This window comes from Dipodomys merriami, unplaced genomic scaffold (assembly GCF_024711535.1).
Source record: "Dipodomys merriami isolate MVZ:Mamm:240054 unplaced genomic scaffold, mDipMer1.0.p SCAF_69, whole genome shotgun sequence".
In the NCBI taxonomy this organism is placed as follows: Eukaryota; Metazoa; Chordata; class Mammalia; order Rodentia; family Heteromyidae; genus Dipodomys; species Dipodomys merriami.
In genome coordinates, this window is record NW_027206279.1 from 1438733 (window position 1) to 1465859 (window position 27127).

Sequence of the window (27127 nt, forward strand, 5' to 3'; positions counted from 1 at the left end):
TCCTCCCCTCCTTCCTCCTCCCTCCTCCCCTCCTTTTCTCCCTCCTCCCTCCTCCCTCCTCTCCTCCCCTCCTTCCTCCTTCCTCCTCCCCCTCCCTCCTCCCCTCTGCACTCCTCCCTCCTTCCTCCTCCCTCCTCCCTCCTCCCCTCTGCACTCCTCCCTCCTCCCTCCCCCCTCCCTTCAGCTCAGAAGCATGCCAACCCCACCGCCAGCAGTCTAACTCGGAGCTCTTCTGTGCTTTCTGCAGCAGCTGCAGCAGCAGCAGCATTCACAGCTTCATCTTCATCACAGCTGGTGGGACTTGGCAGAGTATTCCGTCTTAGCCAGCTGCTTCAGTGCCACAGGACACTGGCACTGCACCACTTAGCCGTCCTCCCATTGCTTTTGGCTTAAAAAATCAGTCATTCGGTTTCTTGTTGTAGAGAGAAGGGTGTTGGGGGACGGTCCTGGGGGGGGTCACTGAGGAGCCAGTGATGGACGTGGCGTCCCGAGCGCCCGCTCCAGGACTCTGTTCAGACTCGTTTCTACCATTCCACCTTCGTCATCCAAACAGACTTTATCCTCACTTGCTTGGCCTCTGATTAGTAACAGTGTTGGATTGTTTGGTTTGTTTAAGTCTCGTGATTTTGTGTGCTAGGTCTCATGTAATTTGGGAAGAGACAGTAATCAAGTGCCTAGTCCTAACCTTTCACTCACTGTGGATAGGCTCACAGTGTGTTAGACTTTGTGCCAAACAAAGGCAGGAGACAACTGAGTTGTAAAGCTTTTGTGACTGGGCTGGGATGTAGCTCAGTGCCAAAGCACTTGCCTGGCAAGTATAGTCCTGGGCTCAGTTCCCAGTACCAAGGAAGAAAAGACCACAAGGAAAAAAGAAAAGAAGTTTTTTGTGACATTGTAAAGAAAGCCAGCCCTAAACAGATAACTCACAGAAGGGTAATTACAGTGCTAGACTAAGAGAGAAGTTCATTCTATCCATATATGCCAGGCTGTGCTAAGTACAGGTCATATGGTCATGAACAAAACAGATAAACTTGTAAAGAAATAGCCATTACATGATTGGTTGGGGCTAGGGTTTTCAGAAACCTGTCATAAAAGAGGGGAGACCCCTCTGGAGTGTGGGATGGCAGCTGAGCCAAGAAAGGATCCAGTCCTAAGGTGCATCAAGGGGACGCACAAGTGAACGGAGCAGAGCTGCACTGAGGCCCGGTATGAGCTCCACGCCAGGCACGCAGGCCCTGGGGAGGAGATGGGGGCTACTCGGCAGCCAGTGACCTTGAAAGCATTTGCAACAGTACTTCATTATGCCTTAAAAGGCCATTCTGTCACAAGGTAGGAAACACGGAAGGGCAAGAGTAGGGAGAAGGAACTTCATCTCAGATGCTTTTAGCCTAGGTCATGGAATCGAAATGGGAAAGTGTAGATTCAAGATAGTTTTTTTTTTTTTTTTTTTTTTTTTAAAGTAGAACAGACAGGAACTTAGGTGTTAGATGGAGAAGTTGAAGCAATGGGTTGGAGAAGCCAAAAGTGATTGCAAGCTTTAATCAGCTTAGTGAACGGTGATGCCGTTCACCCACATGGGGGGGGGCACCATTCACCAGGGGGGCGGGAGGTGGGGAGGGGGGCTGTTCACCAGGGCGGGGGGGGGGGCTGATAAGAAGACACGGTGTTGTTACGGAGGATGACTCTGGGATAATGCGCATTGATGTAATTCATGTCAAGATGACAGCAGAAATGCAGATCTTAGGTCACAACTATAGTGTGATGAGGAGTAACTGAAATTTGTCCACAGAAAAACAGTGGTTGTATGTATTGCGACTTACATAAAGATATAGAAGAGTGTGTTTAGTTCAGCTGAGTGTGTTTAGAGTCCAAGAGGAAGGCGAGCCTGTGGGAAAGGTTGGACAAGCCACAGGAACAGCTGAGGTAAGCAACCAGTGGTGAGCAGAATCTGTTCCACTTGCCTGTGATAGTCAGTGTTTTGTTTTCTATAACCAAAAATAGTTTCTGAAAACATTTAATCAACTATAAAGCCATACCTCTGTGTCACGAATCTATCATAAAAGAGGCTGGCTTCACGTGTAGGGATGTTTCTTACAAATGAGCTGTTTCACATTACTTTGAATAAGGCATCGGGAAGGCGATCTTGTTTTCCAACTATTTTTGTTCGGGAAATGTCTCACTGTGTAGTCCAGGCCATCCGTAACACCACGATCTTCTTGCGTTAGCCACTCAAATAGAACCAGCGTGCACCACCACACCTGAACCATTCTTTAGTATAATGTCTCAGATTTCTGTAGGGATTTATCCACCCGAGGTGAGATATAACTATGTATGATTCTGAGCCTCTCTAATGACTGCTGTACTTCAGACCCTGCCCAAGAAGTCCTGGATTTCATGACCTTAAGGAAGGAGGATATATCACTTTCAAGTGATTCTCACATTTATTTAATAACAGAATTAATAATCAAGTAGCGGGAGATCGGAAGGACCCTCCACACACACACACAGACACACACACACGTGCATGCGCACATGCATTCATGCACACAAGGCACACACGCACACATGAATGTGTGCACGCACATACACACATGCACGCACGCACACACACAGGTACATGTATGCACACACATGCACACACGCATACACATGAATGCGTGCACACACATACACACATGCATGCACGCACGCACACACAGGCACGCACACACACACACACACACACATGAATGCACGCACACACATGCACAGACTCCCTGTTCTCCCAGTGTGGTATTGGTCAGTGGTGGCATTAACCTGTGTGTGGCATCCCGCACTGAAAGGAAACCTTCTTGATTCGCAGGCGCTATCTTACAGAACTGTAATGGCTTTGACAGGGGGCCAACTTCAACATGGTTGTCCCCTGTTTCTCAGGAAGGGTGCCACAGCTCCCGGCTCTCTGCCTTCTCCGGGCTCGTGGGTTGAGGGAAATCCTTTCTGTAAGGTTTACTTTGAATCTGATAGTTACTGTATATCTGTGTATCAAGACCTCCGCTGACAGTTGGAGTAATGTGTTTAGAGGCTTGTTTCCTTTAAATGTTAACCTTCGATGGTCAGTTGTGATTATACCATCACACCAATATTTATGATAATAGTAAGGCTTCAGTTTTGACATTTCTCTAAAAAATACTTATAGGAGAAGAAATGTACACCCTTCAGTTTTGAAATTTAAATAGCTATTGAGAGTTACAGCATCCAGGGAAAGGTTGTCATTGGCTGGGAGCCCCTTTGGGCCCATCTGGAAGTCAGCCATAGAAAGCGTCTGTCTCGAGACAGGACCACAGAAGGGATTCTTGGGTGAAAACAGAGCAGAGCCTTGGGCCGCCAGTGTCTTGGGAGGGAGAGGGCGCTCTGCCTAGTGAGATTTCCGTCCATCTTTGACTCTTCCAAAACTAGAACACAAACCACAGCACAGCGTCCCTCCTGTGGTCCATGCGATCAGATCAGGCCTTTATCTGGAATCATCAGTTAAGGAAAACCAACAAATACAATAAACAGAAGAGCTTATAGCTGAGAACTCATAGGCAGAACACATGTGTTTAATTATCTCAAGATGCTGTCACCTCTACACACACACAAAAAAATCCAGTGGAAAACATACAAATGAAGATGTTGGTCAAATGCATTTAAAACCTCATTGCATGCACTGAATGGTAAAATAGATATCACTGAGACGTAAATTAGTAAGATACAAGATAACTAAATTAAATCCCTTTAGAAAACAACATAAAGAGAAAAGTAATGGAAAGTAGGGAGAAGTACCGATACAAAAAAAGGATTCTGATATTTACTTTAGTTAACCCACATCTATTTAATACAAATTAAGAGAAGAACAATACTCGAATAATACAAGATTACTTTGTAGCAAAAGAAAACAACAATAATGCAGCATGTGGGTGCCCTTGCAGGTTTTATAATGAGCTGTGAGAAATCAAGGTTTCCGGAAAACCCTGCAAGCTGGCCACCAGACTTTCCCGCAGCATCTCATGAGGCGGCTCTTCTGCGAAAGGAAAATGAATAAGCAAAAAAGGTCATAAAATAATGATTAAGTGTTTGTGGGAAAACGTTTGTTTGATAACGTATAAATGAAATTGCCAATATTATCAACATCTCATGGAGCATAAAACGGTGCAGGGAAGAAGAGAGATTTTGCCCCCATTACTATTGCTCCAGATGAGGTACAGACATGCAGCTACTCTGGGTACTTTCAGGGTCACCCTGTTAGGGGTATGGGCCTGGTCCGCGCAAGCGCGTGGTGAAGCCCGGGGGAGAGGGGAGCCCACACGGGCTCAGGGGCCCTGAGGACGCCGGCTCCGCTTTTTCTGTAACGCTGAAGATGCGTCCCTTTCCACCTTGTCAGATTCTCACTGCGTCACCTCAGTAACCACAGCTTTAGGAACCCTTCTTGGGGAAAATACCCCAGACCAACTCTGACTGTCTTTGGAGTGCTTTGAGTGAGGCCTATTTTCATAAAGTGAAGGACACTGCGCAGGTCACACCATGACTTACGCACAGGTAACGTGGGACACACGAAGCATCTCTGCAGCCATGTGTGATACGTGCACAGAAATTTAAAAACCAAACTTTTTTTTTCTTTTTTGCATCTATCACTTTGAGCCTCAGCGTCACTTCTGGTTTTCTGATGGTTGAGTGCAGGTAAGTGTCTCAGCCCATGGTGGCTTTGAACTGTGATCCTCAGATCTCAGCCTCCTGAGTAGCTGGGATGACAGACACAAGCCACCAGCTTCTTTTGATTTTTGAAGAACGCATTACATTTATTATAATGATTGATCAAACCTTATATAACAAATCCAGAAATAAGATAGCTAATCAGAAAATCAGAGCTTATCATGTTTAAGACATTAAGGGCAAATAAGCAATTTGGTGAATCCCAATAAAAGTTGTCAAAAATGGAAATAGCTATACAAGGGCTGGTAAATAGAAGCTCAAAATAAATATGATGTTAACATATCCAAATATGTCCAAATCAGAATAAACACGAATGAGTAGCTTTACCCATGCTGCTGAGAGGCCTGGCTAGAACAATGAGAAGGGAAAGGAATGGCACTGATATTTGAGAGGTCCAGGCAGAACTGCCGCTGTGTGCAAAATCTGATTATCCTTTAGAAGACCAGGATGCTTGAGCATTACTTACTCATGTTTCAAAACAGGGGTGGAGTTGGTTTCCGAATGACTAATGACCTAAATGGAGCCCAACAAGGACAAAAAATTAAATAATAAGGAATCTTCTGAGAAAATGCGTATCATCTTTATGATCTTAGGGATAAAAAGGGCCACCTTTAACGTGATTGTAAAAGCAAAAGACACAAGCAGAGTATTTATTAATTTGACTCTTCCCCAATTAAATATTCATGATAGACGCTACAGAGAATGTTGAGGTGGTGGGGAAGCTGTTACCATGTTCACTTACCCCAGGAGGAAGAGTGTTTAGATTAGAAGAAGCTTACATACTCCGCTCACGTGGGGTTGAGTTCATAATGGGCTTAGCCTGTCACCCTGGGTTGGCGTTTGCGTACTCCCAAACTGGAGCTTGTCCATGTTTATCCTTAGACGTAGCTCTTTTAAATGTTTAAATGTTTTTAGGTTTGTGTTTGACACTGATGTGGTTGGACTCATTTACTCCACTGTTTTGTATGGCAGAAATCTTTCAAAGTACATCAAAGGCAGATTATTCTCCAGTCTTGATTCAAGTATGTAGAAAATTGTAGGTTATGCACTTAAATTTTTAGCTTCATTACGTGAATGGAATTAAACAACCAACCAAAAATAATTGCCAATAATAGCAGCATTGTTTCACTGAGCTTTTTTACATGACTATGAGTCATTTTTCCTCTTCAAAATAAGTCTTTTTCTTAAAAAAAAAGTTAGGCCCTAAATACTCAGTTTGGGGCTATATTTTTCTTCTGCTTTGGATTTTTTTCTGTCTATCATTATGTTTCTTTAGGAAACTTCTTTAAATTTTTTAAGGGAATGAACAAAGCTAGCAAAGAAACAGATGTGTCCCATATAAAATATGCAATAAATCTTGTCCCACAAATTCTTTGCTCTGAACTTTCTGACAGAAGCTGTCAAATATCCACTTTAATTCAGGTATAAAATGTTCACTCCGTGTCACGGCGCCAGCCACCATATGCCAGAATAAAGTCAGTGACCAGCCATAAAACCAGCAGCGTAAGCACCTTTGAAAGCGTGCAAGTCATGGTGGGTGAGAGGGGCCCCATAAATCCATGGGGAATTAATCTCAGCCCCCCCATAAATCCATGGGGAATTAATCTCAGCCTCGCTACTATCCTGCTGGGCATTTACAATGAGCTCCCACGCCCACACAGCAGCACTAGTAATACTTTTTAAGAGGAGAAAGAAAATGAGAGAGCCGTGTGTCCACCTAATGGGCTCAGGTGGGGGCAGGGCTGCACAGAAGGCAGAGCAGCCCCTCCCCCCCCTGCTCCCCCCCCCCAGCTCCCCCCCTGCTCCCGCCCTGCTCCCTGGGGCTCTGGAATCCCTTGAAGAGGCAGGCCCAGCCTGGCTTCACAGATCATGTGAAACCAATCTCCAGGCAGCACAATCACAAGAAATGACTTCAGCTTCATAAATCATCCCTATCAGCCCACGGAGGAGCTGATGCTGCGGCTTCACCAGGAAAACATCTCAGGCCTCTGGTTTCATGAGATTTTCCCCCCCTTTTCTGAAATCAGCTTCATACCACTTGCACAAGTAGGTTTAAGCTCCTGCTGAAGGAACACAGTTGGTACTTTTTCAGTTTACCTAAGACTGGAGACAGGGTCGTTTTCACTTAGATTTCTGGAGAGACCCATTTCCTCTGAAGGTCGGATGTGTGTGTGTGTGCGTGTGTGTGTCCTGTCTTTTGCTCCATGCCTCATTCTTGCTTCTGAGAATGGAAGGACACTCAGTCTTCTTTCCTGCTAAGAGAAGATGGCACTGTATTTTTCAAACACTGAACCAATAAATACGTTAGGCTTAGGCATATTGGGAAGAAATGTTAGCTTACTTTGTAGTTTTAGACACCACTTTAACCCTTGCAGCCATCCAAAGTATTTCTCTATAAGTAACAAAAATAGACTGCAGGGTAAAGGGATAGATCATTTCCAAAGTAAATCAAAAGATACCAATCTGCTTCATTTAATAACCCATGATGAATTAAACCTTTCCTATATAATTTTTATTTAAGAACTACAATCAAACTTATTTTGAAATGCTATCACATGAGTTTCTAGAAAATTATTTTACTTTATTTGTATAGGTTCCATACCCACTTTGAAAGAAAGACTATTCTCAGTAATTATTTTCAATAACTTTAAATATAAATCAGTTATAATAGTATTCATTTAAAAGTTGATTTCTTCCTTGTCCTGTTAAGAGACAAGAAATACACTATGTATTCGGTATGATTGAATATATGATTATAGATGTCAACATACATTAAAAAGAATTAACATATTAATAGAAGTCATTTCTTAAAGAAAGGCTTGTGTACCCTTTTTAGCTCACATATTCAGGAGACAGAGGTAGGAAGATGGTGGCCCGTGGCAGGTGCTAGGCAAAATTGAGAGACCTTATCTGAAAATCGAACTAGAGCAGAGAGGGAAAGTGGTAGGTAGAATGTGTGGCTGGCAAGCACCAGGCCCTGGGTTCAAACCCCACCCCAAGAAAGGCTTTCTGTGGGAGGATGGCCGCTCAGGAAGGTACTGTAGACACCGACCTAGAACCGCGATGCTCACTCAGCCCAGTCTCCCAGCAGGCCTGGCAGCAGTGCGGCAGCCATTTCTAAAACCAGCATTCTCTCCTTCACTCCCTTTTACTGACTGTTAATGGCCGCTATGCCAGTGTGCCTTCTGCAAGTCTTTTGCTGGCTGAGCAGATTTAACATGCTACAACATGGAAATCCCTTCTGTAGTGTCTTCTCTGGGACCCCCAGTTCTCCTGGTATTTTCTTTTATTTCTTTTCATATTGCCTACGACACATACAGTACCCACTGTCATCGCTGGATGTGAGGTAACCTCACAACTTTTGAAGCTATAATTCTTGGGTGCCGTTAAAGTGGACCCATTTCAGTCCCTTACAATAACAAATCCTTGATCAAATGAAAGTAGATTAAAAGGTATTTTGATGTCAAAAACTGTAGCCACTGTCAAGGAAGATAGACTTCCCCCCTATAACTCTGCAAATGCAACTTCCTGGGGACACCTAGCCTTTGCCAGGATTCTGTATGAAGACTGGTGTAAAGGCAGCGATGGGAAATGGGTGGCCACAGCGCCCTTCCAGTGGTCCACTCACTTTTATGAATACACATCTGAACAGTTGATATGGAGAGGGAAGCTTCAATTATTTAAAGATGTCAGAAGCTACAAAGATAGCTCAGGTTGAGAGTAACCAAGCCTTGGAACCACAGCGGCGCCATGCGGGCTTTTGTTTCATATATGATGGGGAGATTTTCCTCTCCGTTTTTTAGTAACTAGGACCAGTCTTTAGCTGATAAGGTCTCTACATATAATATCTCTACATATGACATCTTTTTATATGAGGTTTGCTCTTTATAATGTGATCAAAATCATTCTTTTAGTGGGGGCGTTGCTAGCAACTGAGCCGCTCTTAGGTGCTAGGCAAGCCCTCTGCCATGAGCTGCACTTCAGCCCCAAACCATTGTTGATGTTGGACAAGTGTCCAGAAAACTTACAGAAATACCTCTGCTTTACAGAGATTGAAAATATATATTTCAGTTAGGACTGACTTCTCTACTGTGCTATTCTAGAATAACAGTTTTATAGTCTGGAAGCCAAGACCTATACAGCATAGCAGTGTGTAGATTATGCTGAAAACTAGGCTGGAATCAAGGGACAAGTTCTTTCTCTTCTGTCTAAAGCCAGTTGTGTGACCTTAGGCAAATTTCTCACTTTCGGTGTGCTCTGTGTCTCTATCTCTGATTTTTTTTCTGCCTCTATTATGTGCCAGCAGTTCATCAAAAGGCAACCAAAATCATAGAAAACAAAGTCTTCTCAACCAGTAGCAGCTAAAATAATTTTGGCATAGTATAATATTTTAACAAAACATTTTACGCCTATGTGCTATCTCTGTGACATACATAGTGACACTTTTGTTACGTTCTGTCTACTGCTTTGCACCATCTTCACTTGTAACCCATGCCATAGCATTTTCTCATGATGCTCTATGCAAGAGTGGCCGGGGGATATGGATCTAGTAAATGTGCACCGGGCCTTGGGGAGTTTGTTCCAGGAATGCATGTTAGTAGAGGAAAAGTGCTCAAGGACTCTAACAAGGAAGCCATGAAAAGTGGGTAAGAAAGATTCTTGTAGCACAAGTGTGGTGGTGTCCCAGCAATCACAGTAATTGATGCTTGCTGAATGAATGTGCCAGGTGTGGTGTTTACCACCTTACAGACGTCTGTATTAAATATGGCTACAACTGTCTAAAGAGATCCTATTATTACTTCCAGTTCTAAGTTAGAAAACTGAGTATTAGCCAAGCTAAACAGTGTACATAAAGCCTGCAGTTAAAAAGTAATGGAACAACATGAAGTTTTGGCTCTACCAATAAGCACAGCACAGAACGTACCTTACATATGAGCTGAAAAGTTTAGATAGCGTGTGCAAATCCCTCACCATGGTGTCTGGTATACAACCGAGAACTTGGTGATTGTTTGCCTTGCTCAGTGCCATCAGCAGCCTAGTTGTCCTGGCCCATTAGTGTACCACACAAGCCACTGCTCTGCTGGTCAATTGACCTTGGATTTTGTTCACCAAGGCTATTAGAAGATGGGATCCAGTCCAGGAAAGCATTCTAGTATTGGAAAATCCAGTACCTATTCAATTCCATTTGTTTATCTTAACTCGCCTTCAAACCATAACACAAAAGTGCATACTTGACGATTGCTTAGGTTTCTCGCAGCTCTGATGGCAAAATGCATAAAGTAAGCCATGATGAATCAAATAGAAGCCCTGATGATGTGGATTCCACAGGCCGAGCTCCCTATGGGAGACCAAAAGCCAGTTGGCACGTTCTTAGCTCCGTTTCTGACTGGGGTGCTTGCTTTAGACCTGCTGAGTATCAAATGCTAAAATGCCCTGAGATGGAGAGAAACACAAGGGAGTGGGATCCTTGTTTGGAAGCGAGCTGTGGTGATTGGGGAGGGAGGGACGTGTCGCCGTTGCCACTGCTTGTCTGACTAGCAACCGCATTTACAGTCAGTCTGACCAGCAATTGAGTGATAATTACTGATTTACACTGTTCATTTTTGTAAGCGCTAGGTGTTTTGAGTACAAAGCTTAAAGTCCATGTCTTCCAGAAAGTCTGCGCCTTTAGTTAGTGCTCGTACAAGATAGGGCAGAGTTGTTTGAGCAAACACCCTTTCCCGCTGGCACCGTGCAGTCTGTCCACGGGACAGCCGAGATCTCAGGACTGTAAGCGCCATCGCTTCCACACTCCCCAGAGCTTCCTGGTGAAGAGAATGGAAACAGTCTTTTTTTTTTTTTTAAATCTAGCGTTGTTGTCATTTGTTGTATTTTCTACAAGTGTTGTCTCTCTGGACAATGCAGTGGTTGAATTCAGTGTCCAAGCAACACTAAGAAGTTAGAGAGTGCTGTAGATCTTACTCCTCCCACTGGGCGTGAGATGGGCAGGAGAGAAGAGACAGGATCTTGGCTACAATTGTTCCCTAAATGAAAAAAGCCTATGCCATAAATATGCGTATTTAGACGTATCTGTGAAAAATAAATAGAAAGTAACTTTTCACAAAGGACGTGTGCTGACAAGTCCCAGGTACCTGTGGGCCCGGAAGGTGCGCGACGTGGAGAATCTGAGGCCCGGAGACCGCAGCACCTGCCTCCCATGAGCGCTCACGAGCCACTCGCCATATGGTCTGTGTTACAGCGTCAAGAGTCAGGAAATTCAGAGTGAAAGCTGAAATTCGTGCACGCTCCTGCGGAGACCGTGTGCTTCAGCGTGGGTCCGGGCACCGCGTCCGCGTCTGCGAGTCCTGGGGAGCCGGGCTCGCGGCTCGCGGGGCGCAGGGCGCGGGGAGGGTGCGCTCTGGGTCCGCCGCGGTGAGTGTCTCCAGGAAAGTCACAGCACCAACGCGCCGCGTTGCCCTTTTTCTCTGCAATGCAATTGAATGGCTGGACGACACGGCTTCACAGCCTCCTCGAGAACTGTGTCAGTGTGACCCGAAAACAAGAAGTTGCTGAGTGAAGATGGCCCGCTGCGCCCGCTGCTGCGCCCGCTGCACCCCAGCGCCGAGTGAGGATGGCCCGCTGCGCCCGCTGCTGTGCCCCAGCGCTGAGTGAGGATGGCCCGCTGCGCCTGCTGCTGCGCCCCAGCGCTGAGTGAGGATGGCCCGCTGCGCCTGCTGCACCCAGTGCGCCCCAGCGCCGAGTGAGGATGGCCCGCTGCGCCGCCCGCTGTGCCCCAGTGCCGAGTGAGGATGGCCCGCTGCGCTCACTGCGTCCCGGCGCAGAGTGAGGATGGCCCACTGCGCCCGCTGCTGCGCCCGCTGCTGCGCCCGCTGCGCTCCGGCGCCGCTGAGCAGGGGGAGGGTAGAATGCTAGTTAATGGATTCCTCTAAGAAGAACGAGCGCCATTCCTTACAGAGTCTGAAAGGCTGAGTGTCTCCTCAATATCATAAGTTGAAAAACTTACCTGAGTCTGGGGGAAGAACATCTCAGCTAAAGTATACTGGGGGGGGGGGGGAAGGCCACACAAAGCCTTTGCGGTGGTTGGCGTGGGCAGTGTGATACGTGTGCAAAGCTGCGGGCCCACGTTGCCTTCCCTAGCATCGGCAGAGAAGTTTCTTTCACAGAAGCAGCGGTAGAGCAGAGGCTGGATGTGGAGCCTGGTGGCTGATGGAGGCTGTAGGGCAATCCCTTAATCTCGGCCATCACCCGTGTAAATAATTGCTGGGGTCATCATAACATGAGAATGATACAGCCCTTCTCAGGATGTATAACAGGGATGCTTTTTATAACACTGTCTAACTCAAATTGTCATCCCAACAGCTCTCCTATGACTTCTGTGAAGCATCTGGATTCAGAATTGTAAAAATGTGAATGACCGAAGAGCATCTAATACATCTAAGGATGTTCCTGCTGACATGCGGCCGGTGGGCAGGGAGGGGCGCTGAGGGACCATCTAACTCAGGCTTCCCCGGTGTCCTGCAGGTCGCATGAGAACAGCCCCGGGTCCCAAGTTAGGCGACAGCAGTATGTTGTATTTCTTTGGTGCCTAGAGAAGTATTCAAGTTCCATTATGAAAGTCAACGAAATGGCAGAGGATGAAAAGGATAGGACCCAGAAAGTCTGACTACATGATGGCTTGTTAAAGGCTGTCTTTTGTGTGAGCTTCTTGACCTCTTCAAAGCCTCCTGTTACAATGTCTTTTACTTGTCCCTTGTGCCAAAAGCCTGAGCTCCCTAGTGTACTTCTGCGTGAGCACAGGTCAAGGACATCTGGCCACACGCTGGTAGCTGAGCGTGGCATGGTGCTAGTATCCTCCAGCAAGTCCTGCACACAATCACTCGCTTCACCTGGATCATCCACGTACTTACCCGTGTACCTCCACGTCAGATCTGATGGGATGGTTCTCCTCACTTAACCACAGCTGGAAGAGCTAATAAGGCAGGAAGACTAGGTAGCATGTCATCTTCTGTGGATAAATGTTCCGAGAGAAAAATATGGTAAACACTTTCAGAACTCAGTGGCTCTGTGCGTCTGAATGTCTCCCCTCTGAAGTTAAAAGGTCTCCAGTATCCGGGGGGGTCTACTGTCACCTCTGCTGCCAACAGCCTGTCTTTTCTCCTGGGAAGTGTACCACAGAGCAGTCTTCTAAGGAATGGAAAATGGCCGCCTTGTTCACGCCGGTAGATACCACACGGAGCAGGGCACGGCTGCCCTTGCGCTCATTAGCATCCCTGGGCTCCTCTATTTGTACGACTACAATAAAAACAGCTTCTTTACTGTCGTCCTGTTGGTTTATACCAATCATGTCAGGTCCATAAACCATGGTGTATTAAAGTGTAATAGGCTGCAAAGAATACTAGGAAGATATTCAAGCCTCTCTTCCTCCCCCCATTTCACAATTTACTACCTCCCTGATGGGTACCCATAAATATGACTTAATTACACTTGGAATAGATCCCTATTTCCTCTGCATAGTGTTTTACTTGGACTGCTCCATGTGAGTGCTACTCCGGAGGCTGGAATCTGGAGGATCACAGACTGAGCCAGCCCAGGCAGAAATGCCACAAGGCCCCGTCTCTGAAACAACCACCAAAAAGCTGATATGGAGGCATGACTTGAGAGGTAGAGCACCAACCATAGGAGAACAAGCTGAACAAGTTGGGGCCCTGAGTTTAAGCCCTGGCACCAGCAAAAGAGAGAGGGAATGACCACTAGTCACAGACTACTATAGAGATGGCAGTGAGAATCTATGACATATTGTGAAAGTTTCTGGAAGGTGACAGACACATTGAGAGCAGAGGCTGCTGGGAAATAGCACTGCTAGACTGGCTTGAGCAGAGATGCACACAGCTTCCACTAGTCACGAATGCGGTATCCGAGGAAGACAGCGCCATGTCTGCTCACCTCAGCTCTCGGACTTGGGCTGGGTACTGCAGCCTTTCAGGAAAGCAGTGTCTCCCCTGTTAGACTGTCTGTCTCAGACCTTGGTCGATGGGAACCAGCCGCCCAGCCATCTTCTACTGGCTGAACCGCTATTCCTCATTTCCTCTCGGGAGCTGAGGCCGGGCTTCAAATTGTGCAGGTAGCTGGGATCGTGGGTAAAAGCCATCAAAGCCTGGCTCTATCGGCCGTCCTTGACGTGAGTGTTGTAATGGTCTTGGCCACCTGGAGCTGTGCCCTCTAACACTTAATCCATGGATGTACACGACCCGACCGCTCCACCAACTTGCCACCAGCCATGCCTCTCCCCCTCCTCAGCCTCCCTGTGCCCTGAGACGCAGGTCCGTTAATAACCTTGCCGCGGACTCAGCGCTCACGCAGAAGGAAGAGCCTCTCACTTTAAATCAGAATTTAGGATGTTCAGCTATGTAGGTATGTTAAAAGCCAAGAAAAGCAGAAGGTGAGGCACCTTGCACTAAAAATTTACCCAGACTGAATGCAGAGGAAAAGCCCCCACGGGGAATTGAAAGTGCTACTCAGGTGCCACGTGAATATCAACGGGAAAAGCGGTCTTACTGCGGCTGAGGAGGCAGCCTGCGTCTGGATGCAAGACCACACAGCTGTGGCGCTCCATGAAGCCACGCTGGACTCCTCCACGGAGTGACTGCTGAGCGCCCTGATACGGCCAGCCGCAGTGGCGTGGGACTCAAGGATGCAGGCTGAGATACAGGTGAAGCGGCAGGCGCTGCCTTTCCAAACACTCCCAGTGTGGAGGACACAGCCTTCCGTGGGAAGGACATTCCGTCCAGGGCTCTTATAGCTGCCAAGAAGTCCACTACAAGTAAGCTAAACCCCATGTTCACCTGTTCCAAACCCTTGATCCCACACTTGACACATTTTCGTTCATTCATTCATTCTGCATCATTGTAACTTCACGTTTGTGTAGGTAACAATACACATTATGTTACAATTGTATATTTTCCTGATCATCCTGGAAGTATTACCTTGAGTTAGAAAGAAAACATGTAAAAAAAAAAAAAAAGAGCTTTACTAAATAATCCCTACAGGTATGAGTTGTTATTGTTGGGTGCAGAGCTGCGTCTCGGAGTCATGCGGTTATCTTATCTGGGCCTTTCTCAGTGCATTTAAAAACATCCTGACGTTTTTAAATTTCCTAAAGAGTTGTGAGTGGCATGCGGTGTGCAGACGGGTGTTATTATTCCCTTTTGCTCTCAGAAGTGTCCCAGAGGAAGCACAACAAAGCCATATGACAGGTGGGATACATTGGGTCCTATCTCCAGAACGCAGGGCAGCACAGGAGGTTGCAAACCCATGAATCTGACATCTTGGAACCACGATGGAAGGCATCAGAGTGACGAAATCACACCAGCAGGGTGTAAGGAAACAGTTTTAATCATAACCTTTTTTCTTTCACAGCCAAAAAAGAGCATAAAGCGGAAGAAGCTCACTTGGAGAAAGCACAGAAAAGGTGAGCAGCTTGGATGGTCTCGGGTCTTGCTTGGCTGTTTATATGGCAGTAAGTATTTGCTAGTATTCTCATCTACGTAGCATTTGTTAGTATCACCAGTGTTATTACTGCCCTGAAGCATCCATCACCAGAGCTCTGCCCCCTTCTCCAACTGAAGCTCTACTCATTCACACGCTCTGCTCCCTTCCGCCCAAGCTCCTGGAGGCCACAGCTCTATTCCTGCCCTGTGACCCAGTGTAAGTGGTGGGCGTGCTGCTGCTGCTGCTGCTGGTGTGGGCTCATCTCACTTCCGCAACTCCGGGGCAGCCGTGCTTTTGGTACCATCTGTTAGGACACTGATCAGCCTCTCACGGCCCCCGGCCGCCTTACCACAGGACCCGGAAACCACGGGTCCCGATGGGCCCTGGCGGGCTTTCCTTTTTTGTGAGTTAACCAGGCCAGCCATCCTGGTCCTCCCTCCCTTGAAGGAGAGTGGGCAGGAACTTACCGAGGTGGTCTCTTAGCCAGGGCCAGGCATGCGGGTTGGTTTTGCCAGTATCTGTCCTAAAATGACTAGAAGACTAAGTGAGGGGGGGAAGTGAGCATTACAAAGTGAATGAGAAGCATTTCCCAGTTATGAATGTGAGTGCAACTGAATGGGCCCGAATGAGCCATCTTCCTCCTGTCTGGAGTCCTGAAAAGCCGCAGACAGCACTGTCTGGCTCACGCGACAGGTGCCAACAGAATGACAATGCTGATGAAAGCAGGAGTAAGGAAGTCTTACAGTCTCCACGCACAGAGTGCTCACGTCCTTCCTATCATCTTGTCATGGCTATCTTTGCAAATGGCCTTCATTTGGAATTCTGTGCCCATCTCTTGGCTAATCTCTATGTGAAGCTTTCTTCCTTCGATATATAAATTCATGCCTGTGTTATAGAGATATTTAGCACACAGAGAAGCGACCATCAACAAGGGAACACTGGTACTGGCCAAGCCAATTCAGCTTCCAGGGTAAATGTCACATTTCCAGCGCTGCTGCGCATTAGCCCTGCTAAGAGGCGTCGTAAATCCTGGCTGTCAGCGTTTTCCATGGCTCTGTGGTGAAGGTAGACTAGCTTTCATGTCATACATAAAGTATGTTAGACCCATCTTGAATGTAGAAACCGCAGTTTGTTTGTTGTGCTCTTCCAGGAGGCTGTGGTCAGTGTCGCAAGATTCGTGTGAGACTCAGTAAAGTCTTACGCTTTCTTCTCAAGAGAAACAGTTGTCTCTGAGGCGAAGGGATATCTGCTTTTCCTAAACAGTTCTCAGACACACATGTACGTGGATGGGCGCATTCCTCCCTGGCATCTCCACATGGAAACAAAATGTTTCCCTGTGCTGGGCTCTTGATATCATCTTCCCCTGAACTTAATAAAAGTTAGGGCACATGAGAGGGACGCAGATCATACCAGGAATCATAGCTGATATCATCTTCCCCTGAACTTAATAAAAGTTAGGCCAAATGAGAGGGATGCAGATCATACCAGGAATCATAGCTGAGAGAAGAGGCTAGTGTAGAATAAGTTGTATAAAATGAAGTATGTGATTAGAAACCAATCTTTTCAAAGCTAAATGCTAACAATTAGAAATCTGGAAAGGCTTGATTGACCATTGTTTCCTGTCCTTAATCATCAGTAATTTTTTTTGGGGGGGTCTGGTCGAGGGGCCTGAACTCTGGGCCTGGGCGCTGTCCCTCAGCTCTTCAGCCTCAGGGCTAGCGCTCTACCACTTGAGCCACAACCACAGCGCCACTTCCAGCTTTTTTCTTTTTGCTTATGTGGTGCTGAGGAATTGAACCCAGGGCCTCAGGCATGCAAGGCTCTACCACTGAGCCACCTTCCCAGCCCCTCATCAGTAATTTTCCTACTGTGTTCTTCTCCATGTATCAGTAGATTTCGTGAGGTTTTCAGTGATTCCTCTCCTCTGAGTCAAAGCTGACCTTGGAGTGAGGAGCGTTGTCTGGGACAGCAGAGGTAGGCCCAGACCGTATGCGGTAGCGCTGGGCTCAGACTGCAGCGTGGGGCTTTGGCTCTGAAATCAGATCGGGCGCATCCTTACCGTGGCCTCACTTGCTTCATGAATTTCCAGAATACTTGGAGGGAGAATGCTGAAATGTGGTGTTTCCTTAGAAGTAAGCAAGCTGGGCCTCACGAAGTCCAGGGAAAGCCGACGAGAGCAGATGGTGGGGATACGTGTTTCTGAAACTGCACTGGTGTCTGCTCCGTGGTCCAGCAAAGCAGAGGCCGTGGTGCCGTGAGCACCACAGGTGACACCTTGCCAGGTCCCGTCACGCAGCCCACTGCAAAGCAGAAACAGAACTTTTTCTTCTAAGTGCCAAAAGGGAATGATTTCCCCTTCCTTACGAATGCACAAGTAAATCTACAACTGCCCAGTGATAGAGTGCCACTCGGGGGGCACTTGCTGAGGTAGCACAGAGGGCTGAGAGGCAATGAGAACGAGAGGAAATGAACGCTGGCGCATACTCCCACAGTGTGAGCAGGGAGGAAGAGCAGAAGGGAGCCGCGGGTTAGCAGACCTGCCGCCCAACCTCATCCACCGCCTGGGGAGGGCATTCAGCCTTCCCACGCCCTGGTTTTCTCATCGGTAAATTGAGACTATTGAAAAAGTCACCTTGTCAATCCTTCCAGCTCTGGAGTCCTGGCCTCTACAGGAAAGTCTAGCCTGTTTGTCCAGGTTGCGTCACCCTCTCCTCATGCATGCCAGTGCTACAGTCAGTACAATGGCCATCTTGAGTGAACTAGAGATGTTTACTGTAGGATGCTCCTTTGGCTTTATTTGGTATTTTGACTCTTACAGAATTGGGTTCTATGCCTGGAGCAAGAGTAGACTTTGCCACTTCAATTCCTGCTGTACGTCTAAAATATGCACATCTGGAATTATCACCGAGCCTTAAATAGATTCTGCCTTTCTGCATTTACACACTTCTAGTCTTTTCCTAATAACTATGTGCCAGTATTTTTAATTTGCATTAAAAACAGATTTGTTATTTACAGAAGCACAAAAAAGTTTATAGGGCTCAGAGCTGTAGCTTGGGCTTGGATCTCACCTAATTGTAGCCATGGAATCAATTAACAGTTCATCTGTGAAATGTGATAAAAACCTTATGAGATACATATTGTCCAATAACTGAGAAGGAGATGAAAGTATACTTCATAATAGTTACAGGGCTTCAGCGTTTACAATCACCATTGAATAGAGTTCCTTAAGAAACTCAGTATTCAGGATGGCCACACCAAAAAAAAAATCTGATGGAGTATTGAGTAATAAACATGCACAGCAATTCCTGGTGTGATTAGTTTCCAACAGCCTAGAAAAGGGGACTATTTAACTGTTCTTGCTCATGGCAAATTAGCTCGGCATAGAGGGGGGTGGGTGAGGGAGGAAAGATGGAGTTCAGAGCTGTAAATGGCTTGGAAGCCAGTGCCTCCAGGAAGGGCTGCGTGGGAGGCCCTGGCCGGCGGTCCATCCCGAGCTTTCATGGGGCGGCCTGTGTGATACCTGGGAATGTGGTTTGGAAAACCTGAGTTCTTTCCCGAACTGACTGGAGATCACTTGTTACAGATCAGAGATAGTCTTTCATCCAAATCTTGCTTAGGCTCCATGTTTACCTTCTTGTATCCGTATCAGGTTTTAAGATGTAGCTGTCCTCAAGAGCTTGTAGTCTAAGTCACGTAAGAGACTGAGAGTCGCGGGTGCCTAGTGATGAACCCAACAGCCAGAATATGCCAGGGCCCCGAACCTCGTTTTCCTCAGACATCCAACAGATTGTTCCCAGTGGGTTGTGGGGCCGCCTGGGGTGCATGCTGCGGGTGCGGTCGGTGTTAGATGTCATCACTCAACATCATCAAGGGCAGGTAACCAACATGGGCTTGAGCAGCAGAGCAAACTCAGGCAGTTTGATCTATACACCCCTGGAACATGCATGCTGTTTTCATGGAGATCAGATGTGCCCATTGGTTCCCCAGCAACATTGCATTTCTTGGCAAGTCAGTTTGGGCTTCCCTGGGTTTCCCGAGGCCCAGTGGCCGCCCGCCTGCCTGCCCACCTCCTCGCGCTCCCTGGCTCTGATGCTGACAGCTCTCCCTTCTCGTTTCCCTGCTTCTTGCAGTTTTGAAACAACAGTAGGATATTTTGAGATGAAGCCAAAGGCTGGTGAGAAGGAGATCACACCCAGCTACGTGTTTACCGTGTGGTATGAGTTCTGCAGCGACTTCAAGACGATCTGGAAACGAGAGAGTAAAAACATATCTAAAGAAAGGTGAGGGGCTGTGTGAGGAGCCTAGCAAACAGGCCCACCCGCGCGTGTGGGTATGTGTGGGCACGTGGGTGTGAGCATGTGTGTGTGTGAGTGTGTGCACGCGTGTGTGTGAGTGTGTGCGTGAGTGTGAGTGCGCATGTGCGTGCGTGTGTGTGAGCATGTGTGTGCGCCTGTGTGTACGTGTGAGTGCGTGCATGCATGTGTTTGTGTGCGTGTGTGTGTGTGCATGTGTGTGTGTGTCACAGTCAGTGTTTTCTTTGGGATCAAGTAGATGTTCAGGAAGGATTACCGCCTCGGGGCCTGGGGAGTGGTGGAGAGCTTGCTGTCCACACAGGCAGATACACTGTCAGGTCTGGTAAACTGCACTTTCTAAAACACTTCCAATTACTAGCTAGTCAATGAAAGGGGACTTGTGCTAATTTGCAACAGATTGCTTCTCTGTGCGTGTTCACGTTGGCCTGCACTAAATGGGGCAGCTCCCTGTTGCAGACAGTATAGACAAATAAAAGTGACCGCTTTCCCGTTAATACGCTGCACTTGCATCAAAGGGAGCTCTGCCAGGCGGAGGCCACACTTCACACAGGGCTGAGGCCATGCTTGGATTTACAGCGTCGCTGCTGACTCCCCGTATCCTGCTGGGGACATCAAACTGCGTGCCGCTCGCTCCCGCCCGCGCCCAGCCTCCTGGCTTTATTAGGTGGGGGTCGGTGGGGCAGAGGGAGGCCACCAGCTCTGAATATGGGCCTCTGGGCCTGTGCGTGTGCGTGTGCGTGTCTGAGCGTGAGTGTGAGTCCGTTACCCTCGGGGGACTGAGCTCTGTGCCTGTGTGTGTGCGTGTGCGTGTCTGAGCGTGAGTGTGTGTCCGTTACCCTCGGGGGACTGAGCTCTGTGCCTGTGTGTGTGTGTGTGCGTGTCTGAGCATGAGTGTGTGTCCGTTACCCTCAGGGGGACTGAGCTCTGTGCCTGTGTGTGTGCGTGTGCGTGTCTGAGCGTGAGTGTGTGTCCGTTACCCTCGGGGAACTGAGCTCTGTGCCTGTGTGTGTGTGCGTGTCTGAGCGTGAGTGTGTGTCCGTTACCCTCAGGGGGACTGAGCTCTGTGCCTGTGTGTGTGCATGTGTGTGTCTGAGCGTGTGTGTCCGTTACCCTCAGGGGACTGAGCTCTGTGCCTGTGTGTGTGCGTGTGCGTGTCTGAGTGTGAGTGTGTCTGTTACCCTCTGTATGTGCGTGTGCATGTCTGAGCGTGAGTCTGTGTCCATTACCCTCAGGGGGACTGAGCTCTGGGCCTGTGTGTGTGCATGTGCGTGTCTGAGCGTGAGTGTGTGTCCGTTACCTTCAGGGGGACTGAGCTCTGTGCCTGTGTGTGTGTGTGTGTGTGCCTGTATGAGCATGAGTGTGTGTCTGTTACCCTCAGGGGACTGAGCTCTGTGCCTGTGTGTGTGCATGTGCGTGTCTGAGCGTGAGTGTGTGTCCGTTACCCTCGGGTGACTGAGCTCTGTGCCTGTGCGTGTGCATGTCTGAGCGTGAGTGTGTGTCCGTTACCCTCGGGGGACTGAGCTCTGTGCCTGTGTGTGTGCGTGTGCATGTCTGAGCGTGAGTGTGTGTCTGTTACCCTCTGTGTGTACGTGTGCATGTCTGAGCATGAGTCTGTGTCCGTTACCCTCAGGGGGACTGGGCTCTGGGCCTGTGTGTGCATGTGCGTGTCTGAGCATGAGTTTGTGTCCGTTACCCTCAGGGGGACTGAGCTCTGTGCCTGTGTGTGTGCATGTCTGAGCGTGAGTGTGTGTCTGTTACCCTCTGTGTGTGCGTGTGCGTGTCTGAGCGTGAGTGTGTGTCCGTTACCCTCAGGGGGACTGAGCTCTGTGCCTGTGTGTGTGCGTGTGCGTGTCTGAGCGTGAGTGTGTCTGTTACCCTCTGTGTGTGCGTGTGCGTGTCTGAGCGTGAGTCTGTGTCTGTTACCCTCAGGGGGACTGAGCTCTGTGCCTGTGTGTGTGCGTGTGCGTGTGTGAGTGTGAGTGTGTGTCTGTTACCCTCAGGGGGACTGAGCTCTGTGCCTGTGTGTGTGCGTGTGCGTGTCTGAGCGTGAGTGTGTGTCCGTTACCCTCAGGGGGACTGAGCTCTGTGCCTGTGTGTGTGCGTGTACGTGTCTGAGCGTGAGTGTGTGTCCATTACCCTCAGGGGGACTGAGCTCTGTGCCTCTGTGTGTGCGTGTGCGTGTCTGAGCGTGAGTGTGTGTCCGTTACCCTCAGGGGGACTGAGCTCTGTGCCTGTGTGTGTGCGTGTGCGTGTCTGAGTGTGAGTGTGTGTCTGTTACCCTCAGGGGGACTGGGCTCTGTGCCTGTGTGTGTGCGTGTCTGAGCGTGAGTGTGTGTCTGTTACCCTCTGTGTGTGCGTGTGCGTGTCTGAGTGTGAGTGTGTGTCCGTTACCCTCAGGGGGACTGAGCTCTGTGCCTGTGTGTGTGTGTGTGTGTGTGTGTGCGTGTCTGAGCGTGTGTGTCCGTTACCCTCAGGGGGACTGAGCTCTGTGCATGTGTGCATGTGTGCGGGTGTGTGTGTGTGTGTGCGGGGTGTGTGTGTGTGCATGCGTGCGTGTGCATACATGTGTGTGCGCGTGTGTGTGCGTGTATGTGTGCATGTGTGTGCGTGTGCGCGCATGTGTGTGTGTGCGCGTGCATGCGTGTGCGTGCATGCGTGTGTGTGTGTGTGTGTGTGTGTGTGTGTGTGTGTGAACTGTGGCACCGCTTCCTGGTGCTAGAGCAGGGGTAACTCTGTCATTGTTTATGTAACAGTACCCTATGATCTTGTGCCTTGCTGGTGAACACTAACCAGTATCCTTGAACTAGTATCGAGCACAACTCCACATTGGTGTAGAAGAGACACACATGGGTTTACCTGAAGATGAGCTGTTTCATTAGAAGAGTAATTTGCTGCATGATGGCATATTAATAGCATTGCATTTCCTTGTCATGTAGTCAGCCTTAGATAAAAGAGCAAATGCCCCTGTCTGGGCACAGACCCGGAGCCCCTCCTCCCTAGACCTTCCGTCTGTGCCTCCCAGCCTCTGCGCTGGCCTGGGTGGCATCCTCACCTCCAAGCGAAGCATCCCATGTCCTCCGGGGACAGCAGCCATGCCCAGGACTGCGGGAATGCGTGTAGACAGCGTAACTCAGTGCTCCCCTCCACTCTGTGACTGATTGCTGCGTCATCTCGAGTCCCACTACTTAGTGTCGAGGGCCTGCTGTCCCTTTGGTGACATGCGTGTTTTCGGATGGAGTGCGATCAAGTAGTGACTCTGACCTCATCTTGCTCCAAATTGTCACGAGTCCCTGAGCCTGCAGGCCACTCCTAACGTTCTGGGAGTCTTCGTGTTTCCTTTTTCCTTGCTCTTGAGTTTGTGAAGGAACTGTGTTGCAACTCAGTTCCAGCTTCAGACCCGCCTGCAGGTGCCTGGCGGTGACTGGGGGAGGCCGAGGCAGAAAGAGCTGCCATTGCTCCCCTGAGTTGGTAGGTGTCTGCCGCGACTTAGCCCTGCTCTCCCAGGTCTTCTTGGAAGATATTAATCATTTTTAAATTGAGAGAGATCCACAACTCATTTCCCTGGGTTTATCTCTAGCCGGCATTGCATTTGGTTGTTTATTATAGTTCATCAAGACTACATTTTGTCCTCAGAGGCAGCAAGAACTTATATGCGTGTGTGTGTGTGTGCGTATCTATAAGAAGTTAACCTAGTTCTTGCTGTTTCTTTTATCATCTATCCTTACTCATTTTCTGCCTCTTTTTCTTTCTTTTGTCTTTTTTGGCCACTTAATTGCTCTGAGCTATAAGACCCGTACTGACGAAGTTTTTCAACACCTAGGAACTCTCAGCACTGTGCCACATGTGCCCACTACACACAAACCACCACCACCACCCACAAGATGACCTGTGAATTTGTAAAAGGTGAAGAAGACCCCAGGAATAAAAAGTCTGGGCAAACCGTTCACCTTGGGCCACAGCAGACCTTAAAAGTGCCATTAAAAAAAAAAAAAAAAGCTGGGAAAGTGGCTCAGTGGTAGAGCACTTGCCTTGCATGCATGAGGCCCTGGGTTCGATTCCTCAGCACCACATAAGCAGAAAAAAAAAGCTGGAAGTGGCGCTGTGGCTCAAGTGGTAGAGTGCTAGCCTTCAGCTGAAGAGCTGAGGGAAGGTGCCCAGGCCCAGAGTTCAGGCCCCATGACCGGAACCTCTCTCTCCCCCCAAAAAAACTCAAAAAAAAAAAACAACTCATAATGGTTAAGTAAGGAGGGATTTGGAGTTTGGTGAAATGCAAATAAGAAATTTCATAGCTATAATTTACACCAGAGGGAGGAATAAGCATTTACTTTGGGTTTTAATCCAGCCAAAGACCACAGGACTTTGCTGCTATTATGGCTCCACAACAACGCGTTCCGGGTGCCGGAGTTACCCACAGGGAGTTCCAGAGCTCTCTCGTCCCCAGGCTGCTTTAGGGCCCAGAGCTGGAGGCCCAGGGAGGCCGTACCTGTAGACATTAGAGGAATTCATGTATTCACATGAAAAGTTATTCCCAGAAAAGTTCCATAAGCTAACATTCGTATTAATTGAATTTTGCTCGGCCACTGACATATATACACAACATTCCAGTAATTTCTAAGACAGTAACTTTTCCATTAATAGTTAAATGGTCTCAACTGTATACTACTAACTGCTAAGAGCCCTCATATGTTTAAAAAAAAAACACCCTTAAAAATAGAAATAGTCATCTCCTAGTTAATTGGAAAAACTCTGAGTTTTCCTAAGTCACATTGGATAGGAGTTTGGTGCAAATACACAAATACCTAAGTTATAAACAGTATTATCATTTTCACAAAGACACAAAACCTCCTCATCTCCTAAGCAGGACATGGAAAGATGACTACTGCACAATTGCAAACATGCCACAAGAGGAAAATACAGTCAAATGGTACTAAATAGACACCTAGTATCCTGAGTTTAGAGGAGAAAATGATCCCAAGGAAATGGGAGGACTTTGGGAAGATGATTAGCCATAAAAAGGCCACCCTCAACAGACCCATGTGCTGGTGGGGAAATACAGGAGACCAGTGGCTCCCTCGCCAGACCTCCAAACACTCCCGGAGAGCACGGCAGACATGCGGGCAAGTCTGCTGAATCGGCGTGAGGGAGAGAAGTCTAAACAGCTGTGGTTTTAGGACACCTGCCCCACCCCAGACCAAGAACATGCTTTGGCTTCAGCTACATCTATATACGCCTCTTTGGCAATGCTATTGGACTCAGGTGGCCATGAGTTCTCTCTCTGTCCCAGCTCTATGCAAATTAACTACACAACGATAAAACGTGAATTTGACTCCTTCGAAAAGGAAAAGGAAAGGATGTCCTAGGAAGCCACACTCTACAAAGCTGTGGGCCTTGGAGCCACACACACACACTCGGGAAGAATCACAGAGGTGCCTGAGGTTAGCCTGACCCAGTGCCCGCAGCCAAGTGTAACCCAGCTGAGTGGCTGCATGTGCTCAGAGTACATGCTTACAGCACCGTGTTAACTCCTTCCATTTAATAACATCTGTTATTGTTAAATATGCATATATTTAACACATACTTTCAGAATATCGTGATGTCTCAGGTGATAGTCACTCTGGAGTTCTATTCCAGAAGAATCTAATCTAGGGGCCACAGACCACTACCCCCCATCCATTTTCTCCTTTCTCCAGAATCCTGAGAGTTGTATTATACTATACTTTGGGTACCTAGTGATTTGATTTTCGTTTAGTTAGTAATACTGCACATACTTTGTACCTGAGGTAAGTTGAAACTCCTTAAAGATCAGTACAATGTCTGTACCACTTTATCTACATTGCCTTTTATTTCCTTACACACAGTAGGTACTCAGAATGATTGTTCACTGAACAAATGAACTGTCACTGTATCGGTGGCAGATTGTAGGACATGTATTTAAATTTAGTGGTAGAATTCAACTGTGTCCTCTATGGGTCACTTTCACCCAGAATCTACCATCTTAATTATTTTGTTGAGGGAATGCACATGCTTATTCTTGATGGTATTGCTTTCAATTTGTTTTTAAAAAGAATAACAAAAAATGAGAAGTGAAACTCTGAGTGTGGTGCTTTGCCAAGCCTGGGAGCCTCTGCAGAGCCTAAATCGAGGCTTAGAGAGCATCTGTCCACACTCCATTTCTCAGCTTGGCAGGGAGCAGTGGAAACCCAAAGTAAGTCTCCTTCATTCAGCCAGAGTATTTTGAGTTGCTTATCTGAGGGGCTCTGACAGCCCCGCCTTGGGCAGGGCACCGTGGGGCCGTCCGGGGAGCGTGCTCCGGGGGCGCCAGGCAGGCTCCAGCTCCAGACAGTCTCCTCACCTTTCAGTGAGGTGCAAACAGGCTCCGCTCAGCTCCAGCTTTTGGTGAGACTTGGTACGTGGCACAGGTTTCAAAACTGAAAAATGGGGAGTTGGTGTCTGCAAGCACATGCATGTCTTCAGTATCAAAACTGGAATTGTGGACCAGAGATGAGCTGTGCATTTCCACTCCACCTGCAGATGTTCCTTTCCAGGCTGCCTCCCACAGGCCTCTCCCGCAGGAAAGGCTTGCTGCTTCCTCTCACTCTGCACCTACCTCTCCGGACTGGCTGGCGGCGTTGGGTCTCCCGAGTGCTGAGCGATGGGCGCTCGCTGGCCGTACATTCCAGCGCGAGTCTGCCCCTCTGCTCACACCTCTCCGGGGCCCGGAGGAGAGCTCTGCAGACAGAAGCAGCCTCCTTCTGCAGTCAAAGCCTGGGCTCTGCAGGTGACACCACGAAAACTACCAAGTGGTTGATTTGTGTCGCAGCAGAAATTTGGTCTCCAAATTCCTCTGGTGCAAGAAAAATATGTTAGGAATGGGGTAAGGAAAGTGGTCCCGTGTAGCAAGTAGACATGATAGGCTAACTTATCACGGGATCCCTTTTAAAGAACAGATACTGACGTGTGACCAGCTAAGTCTTCAAGCTGGAGAACTTCGTGACCCTGGCTGCCAGTGAGGCTGATCTGAGGTCCTCCCAGAACGAGGCTGATCTGAGGGCCCCCCTGAGAACGAGGCTGATCTGAGGGCCCCCTGAGAACGAGGCTGATCTGAGGGCCCGAGAACGAGGCTGATCTGAGGGCCCCCGAGAACGAGGCTGATCTGAGGGCCCCCCCCGAGAACGAGGCTGATCTGAGGGCCAAGGCCAGAGTGGAGGGAAAAGGATTGTCAGAGTGAAGGGGGAGCCTGGGAGGAGGAGCATGCGTCCGTGCATGCATGTGTGTGTGTGTGTATGTATATGTGCGTGCATTTGTGCGTGTGTATGTATGTGTGCGTACATGTGTGCATATGTATTTGTGTGTGTGTGTGTAGGTGTGCGTATGTGTGTATGTGCGTGCATGTGTGCGTGTGTGTGCGTGTGTGTGCGCGCGTGTCTGCGTGTGTACGTGTGTGTGTGTGTGCGTGTGTGTGTGCATGTGTGAATCTGAGGTCTGCTTGGCCTGCTCGGGACAAGTGGATTATTTCCCATGTCTGTGGCTCTTTTCTCTGAGTTTGACTTTTCTGTCCTGGAAGCATTTCACCTCGACCAACGGCTGATGTTTTCAGC

At 48.2% G+C, this 27127-nt stretch overlaps 1 protein-coding gene across 1 annotated transcript in view; it reads left to right on the plus strand.

Moving 5' to 3' along the window:
• Fmn1 (formin 1) overlaps window positions 1–27127 on the plus strand; it is a 225881-nt gene that overhangs the window by 186756 nt on the left and 11998 nt on the right. The window contains 2 exon segments of the mRNA XM_070005715.1: window positions 15145–15196; window positions 19347–19496. Of these exon segments, the coding sequence (XP_069861816.1) occupies window positions 15145–15196; window positions 19347–19496 (202 nt within the window).